Source organism: Cydia amplana, chromosome 9 (genome assembly GCF_948474715.1).
Source record: "Cydia amplana chromosome 9, ilCydAmpl1.1, whole genome shotgun sequence".
NCBI classification, from domain to species: Eukaryota; Metazoa; Arthropoda; class Insecta; order Lepidoptera; family Tortricidae; genus Cydia; species Cydia amplana.
This window is the reverse complement of record NC_086077.1, coordinates 12,344,828-12,353,259: the sequence shown is the minus strand read 5'-3', so window position 1 is coordinate 12,353,259 and position 8,432 is coordinate 12,344,828. Positions and strand designations below refer to the sequence as shown.

The 8,432-nt window shown below is 40.9% G+C and overlaps 2 protein-coding genes across 2 annotated transcripts; both read left to right on the top strand.

Moving 5' to 3' along the window:
* Positions 1 to 324: 324 nt before the first annotated feature.
* On the top strand, positions 325 to 6,850 carry LOC134651118 (major facilitator superfamily domain-containing protein 10). The gene is made up of 8 exons (XM_063506124.1): positions 325 to 491; positions 583 to 1,008; positions 1,336 to 1,494; positions 2,484 to 2,666; positions 3,032 to 3,278; positions 4,410 to 4,601; positions 5,347 to 5,484; positions 6,593 to 6,850. The coding sequence occupies exons 1-8, from the start codon at positions 489 to 491 to the stop codon at positions 6,682 to 6,684; spliced, it is 1,440 nt and encodes a 479-aa protein (XP_063362194.1). The 5' UTR covers positions 325 to 488; the 3' UTR covers positions 6,685 to 6,850.
* Positions 6,851 to 7,133: 283 nt separating this feature from the next.
* LOC134650721 (protein chibby homolog 1) lies at positions 7,134 to 8,254 on the top strand. The gene is made up of 2 exons (XM_063505653.1): positions 7,134 to 7,351; positions 8,025 to 8,254. The coding sequence occupies exons 1-2, from the start codon at positions 7,168 to 7,170 to the stop codon at positions 8,234 to 8,236; spliced, it is 396 nt and encodes a 131-aa protein (XP_063361723.1). The 5' UTR covers positions 7,134 to 7,167; the 3' UTR covers positions 8,237 to 8,254.
* The last annotated feature ends 178 nt before the right edge of the window (positions 8,255 to 8,432 follow it).

Below are 8,432 nucleotides of genomic sequence, written 5' to 3'. Positions count from 1 at the left end.
TCTACTGACGGAAATGGCTTGACAGACTATATGTCACAACCAAGTCACATCTTAGTCACAACCTAGTGTGTCCCTGTCAAACCAATTTGTCAGTCAGTAAGAACCAGGAAAATTATATTCATCCTTTTCTTTTGGGTGCTAGTACCAGTGTAAGACAAAGATAGTATGCTTCTCTATGTTTGAAATGAGACAGTCCTTTGACAAACTATCTATTTTTTGGTCACAACATATATTTTTATGATGGCAACTTAAATTAGAAACGTCAATGTCAGTTTCTCGCATCGCATCGCATCTTCAATTCTTCAGTCGACACTGTCGACAGTCACTTTTGAGTTTAGTTGTAGATCGAAGGTGGTGTTTTGTTTTGTCGGCAGAAAGTGAAAGTTTCTCAACTTAAGTGTAAATAGTCAATACTTACGATCGATGGCTCCATATGGTTCTCATCAAGAAGCCATATTACTAGTGCCGCGTATACAACTTGTATAAATATGGTGCGTTATTTATTTATTAAATATATGCGATATTTTAGGTCTTATTATTCATCGTTTTGAAGTTTTCATGATAAAATACTTTTACTTTTAGGGAGACCTCAAAACTAATGGTGCATTGAGGAAGAGAGAAGAAGTCCTGAGTAAACCGGCAAAACAATTAATAAAGGATAATGAAGAAATAACTTATAAAAACTCATCCGGGAACTCTAAGGCCATTGGCCTAGTTTTTGTTTCACTTCTGCTGGATCTTTTGGCTTTTACCATGATTTTACCTCTCCTACCTTCTCTATTGGATTATTATGATAAAGAAGAAGGCAAGGGCACAAATTTATATGCCTCCTTATTGGGAGCAGTTCAAAGCTTTCAAAAAGTAACAGGGGCCCCCGAAAAACTAGCGTCAGTATTATTTGGTGGTGCACTGGGCTCTATGTACAGCTTTCTACAGTTTTTAACAAGCCCCATAGTTGGAAGTCTCTCTGATGCTTATGGAAGGAAACCCATGCTTTTACTGTGTTTGGTAAGTGGATGCCTACTTATTCAACATTGTCTGATATACTCATATCAACTCTCTTATCAACTCATAGGTTCTTAACAATAATACAGGTCACCTCTTGAAATTCTTGGAAACTGCTAAATTACAGCTTGGCAAAAAAGAGTAGAAATTAAAAAGTGGCAACACTGTAGTGTTGTCCCTTTCAAACCAATATATATAAGAAAACGGGACGACACTACAGTGTTGCCACTTTTTAATTTCTACTCTTTTTTGCCAAGCTGTATTTTGTTTATTTGTCTGTGTTTTCTTGGTTCACATTTTAAAACTTTACCTTAACCATACATTTTCCAGATAGGGATAGCAACATCACATGCACTATGGAGCTTTGCAAGCACATTCAGTATATTTGTGCTGGCCCGGTTCATTGGTGGTCTCAGCAAGGCCAATGTCAGCTTGAGCATGGCTGTTGTTGCGGATGCCTCCAACGAGAAGACCCGGGCTAGAGGAATGGTAAGATTAAAAAAACTTTATGAAGCAAAGTCCCCCACCGCATCTGTCTGTCTGTATGTTCACAACAAACTCAAAAAACAACTAAATGGATATTCATGTGGTTCACCTAAGTATCAATAGAGTGATTCTTGAGGAAGGTGTAGGTACTTAATTCCACCTGTGTAAAGCCGGAGTGGGTTGCTAGTTGACTATATATTTAAAATCTAGAAAAATCTGCATGTGAAATTGAATTTTACTTTGAATTCTATTATTAATTTTATTTACCATATTTTTTTACAGGAAGAAATATAAGGTACTTAAACTTTATTTAAAGCATAAACTAAAGATTCTTTTCATCTAAAAGTTTTACTTTCATGGTTTTTTCACGTTTGTTGGTATACTTACTTAATTTTGTTTAAACAGTTGTTGTAACAACCTCATTAAAATTTCATTGGTGTAATAATGATACATGCATTACGTTATTACTGATTATTGAATATAATTTCGGTTTTAAATTTGTACAGAACAAGAATCATATTGAATCAGCATATTTATAAGTAGGCTATGAATTCAGTGACATCATACATATATATGAATGTTTGCTTAAAAGACAAGTTTATAAATAAAATAGACAAACAATCACTAAAAATCCTGACATAGAAATAATTTATAAGTACACAAATCTTTGGCAACAGAAAATAAGACAAACATAATATCAGTTCTTATTCTATCATAACTTTCTTGCTTTAAATAGGGAAATTCACTGATTTCTTATAATGAAATCAGAAATAGTTTGCCCTAAAATGGCATGAAACGATGCAGGTACGAATTATTATTTTTGATTTTACGACTCCGGCGACATTGCGCGTTGTCAGCATGAAGTGGTAGCGATCGCCAAGTGCAAGCGAGAAGTAGCATCGCGGTATTCGCGGTGTCGCACTCTCACACCGCTCGCTCCTGCGCCTTGCTGCCGTACCGAGCCAACAGGCTAATAAAGCATTAATTTACAGGCACTGGTGGGTTTGGCGTTCTCAATAGGGTTCATAGTGGGCCCCCTGGCGGGCGCGTGGTTCGCCAAGAACAACGACAACTCCTCCGGACTCTGGGGGGAGCGGCCAGCGTTCTACGCGCTTTCGCTATCTCTGGCGAATATTGCTCTAGTCATATTTTGCTTGCCCGAGTCACTGCCAAAGGTAATTTCAATATTAACCCTTTCAGCGCCAAGCCAAAGAAGTAAATAAGAATTTTTCGTTTGTGACGTCACAATTTGCGAAGCTTTGTAAACCTTTAACTGTTTTGTTTAAGTTCTTGTACTGCAAATGTTCCTCAAAGCTAAAGTTTTACGATTAGGTACAATGCCATTATGAACTAGCAACCATCAGCAGTGTATGAACCAATATGTATGTTTTACTTTTAGTGTATTTCTGTAACTCCGAAACAAAATAAATTGTTGGACGATAGGCGCTCAAAGACTTAATTTGCTAAAAATGGAAATGAAAAACATTTACAGATAAGATCTGGTAATTTAAGTAACACTACATGTAGCATTTGTTTGCAGGAAAAAAGGGCATCTCTCTCATTCACTTTATCCAAGGCATTGGACTACATATCTCCCTGGCATCTCCTGAAATTCACGGCAGTTAAAAATCTATCGAAACACCAGAACACAGTGCTGTCAAAGCTGGGGCTGATATACTTCATGTATCTGTTCATATACTCGGGCCTCGAGTTCACTATCACATTCCTGACGCATCATACCTTTAACTATACTGCCATGCAGCAAGGGAAGATGTTCTTGGTTATAGGTAAGTTACCGAAGGCAGGCAAAGAGAGATATACATTAGATATGATCCAGGTCGTCAGTTTGGTTTGCGTTTACTATAGCAAGCTGTATCTATGTAAATATAGTGAGTGGGATCCGATGACGATGATTTGTTTGCAAACTATTGTAACTTTTTTGAGAGTAGGTACAATGGCAGTACATACGATACACATCTTAGTTGACTTCCAAACACCTTGTATAATTGTGCACTGATGATTATTATTCACCGCGTGCAATTTAAACGTAACGTAATAAGCAATTTCCCAAAAGCGTGACGATTTCATCGCTTCTTGCGTCACCGTTTTAGTTAGATAAGCAGTGTTTGCGGTTACTTTTATTCTATTGTAATAGTTCCCACGGTCTTTTTTCCGTTATGACGTATTTTGGATGGCTCTTTAACCTCATCAACAGTTAAATAGGTACGAGAAGGCTTAACGGATTAAAATTACGAAATTAACGAAGAACAGCCATAAAACTCAGTTTTTGCCATTATAATTTAAACGAGGCGCTAACGTTTCGCTTCCTTCTAGAACAAAACCGAATACACGGTAGAAAAGTATTCAGAAACGCGGTCTTCAAGTGATTTTAGGGAACCCTTGAACTCATGCTCAGTACAGGCACACAACGTCCCACCCACAGAACAAGTAGAATGGCGATGGGAGCAGGGTACGTGTCGCCGCCGGTTATGAGCAAACGCTCGCATGCTAGTACTCGCCCGCGCTGACCGAAAAACGTAAACATGCCTTTTGCGCCACAATAACGTTCAGATTAAGAAGCCAGACATCAAATCTGTCTAAAGGAGGCGTATCCATTCACCAGGCACACAAGTTTTTACTACCGTTGCGCGAGAAATGTGGAAATGTGGAGAGGAACGAGCGGCGACACCGGTTCCGATACTAACTGCGCGCGATAGCCGTTCTAACCTCTTTAATAATTTTCTGTGTTCCCACCTCCTCTGCTAAATAAATGCACAAAACTCTTGCTGGGACTCTACGTATTAGTAATTTTATTTGGTTATTTTTCTGAGGTACGAGATTTCCCCCCAGTTAATTTGTTTCAAATTCATCTCCAACTACATATATGAAACTAATATTTTTTATTTATTGTCATCCAGGGTTAATTATGGCTGTGCTACAAGGCGGCGCAGCCAGGAGGCTCGGCTCGGCTGGTGCCGTGCGAGCGGCGCGAGGGGCCCTAGCTCTCACCCCAGTGTCGTTCCTATGTGTGGCGTTAGCTGCAGTGCCGCGGCCGCCGCTGGTGGCGCCTCTGGCCTGGTTGTGGCTGGGGCTCGTCTTGTTCGCTATATGTAAGTATCTGTGTACCTAGTACATTGGCCCTAGTTCTCATCCCGTGTCGTTCCTATGCGCGGCATCGGGCTCGTGATATTCGCTTTGTGTATAAGTTTATAGCTGGTCAACCAAATCTTGTCAGTAAAAAAAGGCGCGAAATTCAAATTTTCTATGGGACGATATCCCTTCGCGCCTACATTTTTCAAATTTGCCGCCTTTTTCTACTGTCAAGATTTGGTTGACCAAGTATATGTCTAGTAAATAGGGATAAAGAGACGGTACGGTTTGTTCGAAGTTCGAATCTGTCAATCACAAATCAGATATACATAATTACATAGTTTCTCCTTATTAAAGTAACCTTGGCGAACCTAATTTTGTAGGTAAGTAATTGATTTGATTAATGCGAAAGCTAATTTTAGTTTGCAAATCGTTTTCCTGTTTGCGGACAGGGATATCCTGATTTATTGTTTATTTTTGTACGGTTTTGCTGATTTCAAATGTGAACAGTAGCATAGTGCTTACTCCATACATCAGTTTTCTTACAAAAACGATTATTTTCGTAGTAATTTATGTGTCAAGTAGCGGATTTGAGTTCACCTAAGAGTCCTAAGAGAATGATATTTCGTACATAATTACAACCCAAGAGCATAATCGTACATAATACGGGGGCGTATTCGAAGGTGCGCGTCTTACCGCTAGGCCAGCAGTGCTGAATTTTGAAAACTTTAATGTTTGTCCAAATAAATTGTGTCATTTATACAGCGACGGCTTTCGCGGTGTCCTGCATGACGGCAATGGCGGCGGGGCAAGCGCCCGCGGCGGCGCGCGGCGCCGTGCTCGGAGCCCTGCGCTCTCTTGGAGCGCTCGCGCGGGCGATGGGACCGCTTGTCGCTGCTTCAGGTAAATAAGTCACTTCACTTTTAGGCATTGGTCTCTGTATGTTGCCTACAGAGCTGCGGTCGATAGAAATGTGCAGCGACAGTGTTCGCGGTGCCATATGTATGACATTGAAGGGCAAGCCCCGGCGACGGCTGCTTCAGGTGAATAAGTCACTTCACTTCTAGGCATTGGTCTGTGTATGTCGTAGTTTGCTGTAGGTATATAGCATTCGATAGAAATGTGCAGCGACAGTGTTCGTGGTGCCATATGTATGACATTGAAGGGCAAGCCCCGGCGACGGCTCGATGCTTCAGGTGAATAAGTCACTTCACTTCTAGGCATTGGTCTCTGTATGACATCGTATGTTGCCTACAGAGCTGCGGTCGATAGAAATGTGCAGCGACAGTGTTCGCGGTGCCATATGTATGACATTGAAGGGCAAGCCCCGGCGACGGCTGCTTCAGGTGAATAAGTCACTTCACTTCTAGGCATTGGTCTGTGTATGTCGTAGTTTGCTGTAGGTATAAAGCATTCGATAGAAATGTGCAGCGACAGTGTTCGCGGTGCCATATGTATGATATTGAAGGGCAAGCCCCGGCGACGGCTCGCTGCTTCAGGTGAATAAGTCACTTCACTTCTAGGCATTGGTCTGTGTATGTCGTAGTTTGCTGTAGGTATATAGCATTCGATAGAAATGTGCAGCGACAGTGTTCGCGGTGCCATATGTATGACATTGAAGGGCAAGCCCCGGCGACGGCTGCTTCAGGTGAATAAGTCACTTCACTTCTAGGCATTGGTCTGTGTATGTCGTAGTTTGCTGTAGGTATATAGCATTCGATAGGAATGTATACAGCGATAGTGTTCGCGGTAGCACTGTCGGTGTTCACGCGCGGGCGATAGGTACGCCTGTCGCTGCTTCAGGTGAATAAGTCACTTCACTTCTAGGCATTGGTCTCTGTATAAGTAATATCGTATGTTCCCTACAGAGCTGCGTATCTTATGCATTGCACTTGTAGAATAATCCTCCAAATAAATCAGGCCCTGATATGAGATATAGGTATTAGGTATGTCTGCGTGTTATCAGATAAGCTGATGTGCTATAGATGTTTGTATATTTATTTGTTTCCAGTGTATTGGTGCTCCGGAGCGGCCGTCACCTACGCCATCGGATCAATAATGTTAATAATCCCAGCTGTGATGTTATTTAGACTGAAATCGTAATAATTCCGCAGACTTTACACTGCCACTTAACTTAAGCAATAATAATTTAGAGATCAAGTTTGTATTATTACATTATTTATTAATTTATTGTTAAGTATTTCTTTGTACCTTTTATTTTCCTTTCATATGGTTGTATTATTGTACCTATTATACTAAATGTACCTATGTATTAATATTTTGTAAACACCAGTCTTTCTCGAATAACAGTATTAAAAAATACGAGTATTTGATTTTTGCGTTTTATTTATTTACCGTGGTAAGTTCGACAAACAGGAAAAGACAGAGACAGCTATTTGTTAGATCGAGATAGTGATATCCCATTCATATCCAGTCTGGCATATTGCATTATGATTACGCACCACGGCACCATGTAGGTTGCATCCATATTTCAACGCAAGCACCCCGTTACTACGTTGCCATGGCAACCGTTTGTTATGACGCGCAGCGCTCCCATGTAAATGCACTTCTAGTAAGCTAATCAAAATGCCTTTATTTAGTAATAAGTTTACTCCTAAAACGATTCCTGTGCGAAGAACAGATACATCGGTGATAAAGAAGGAATTCGGCAGTGACTACGCGTCTAAAGAGCTTTCGTTGGAGTTGAGCCCGCCCAAAATAAAGCTTGGGGACTTTGAGGTCACTTTTGAAGATGGACAATGGATTCCAGGTAGGAATTAATTAATATCAGGAGACATTATCTTACACATATCAACCTAGCCCCAAACTAAGCAGCCTTACCTAGCCCCTTCCCAAGTTGAAAAGCACCTACCAGCTGACTTACTTCGTCGTTGTATGAATGTAGTACCTATTGATTCAGGGTGAAAAAAGGTAAATAATACATACACATACACATAAAATCGCAACTTCTGATTCGACAAGATTTCGCGGAATAACCTCATTACCCACAGCGACGCACGGCTATTCTCTGCTTGATTTTTAATAATCATGATGGGCTAAAGCAGCGGTCGGCAACCTTTTAGCAGCCAAGGGTCGCATAGTAGTTAACCAAGTTGACGCGGACTGTACTCTGTTCATATTTATGACTTTATCAGACATTATCGTTTGTCAATTTATATACAAAATAGCCAGGGAGACTCGCGGGCCGCAAGTGACAGGTTCACGGGCCGCATGCGGTAAGGTATTATAGTTTTATTCGTGCGTGGCATGCGCAGTGGGCTTCTCCATTTCCCTATAAATTGGCCATGAGTGTATGTATATCTTATCTATTTCTGTTACCTATTTACGATATAATGGTCAATGACAAACGTTTTGTTTACGATTAAGATAGGTACGCGAGTAGGTACTACCTACATTCTAATAACAATTAATCCATGTTTCAGCATCAGGCAAAGCCGGCGCAGCTCACAAAGAAATAATAAGACTAAAGAACGAGCTAGAACAGTTAGAGGAGGAGAACAACATGCTGCGTCTCAAGTTCGAGATATTGTTAGACATGATGACAGATAAGACTGTGGAAGCGGAGCAAGTGGAGGTGCAGCGAGCGCAGAGCTTGAGCTCGCTTAAGCAAAAGAGTAAAAAGCAGAAATGGTAGAATGTAATATGCAGAGGATACACTGTGTCTTGTAAGCTGTACATAACTGTCATTGACGTATATCTCAGGACTGGCTTTACGGGCAATAAGAATGGGGCCAGTACAGCGGTGGTTGATGGGTTCTCATCACGCGCGCGATTGGTCGCAACTAATTGCGTTATACTGCATGATTGGCTGGAATTCGTGACACCGCTGA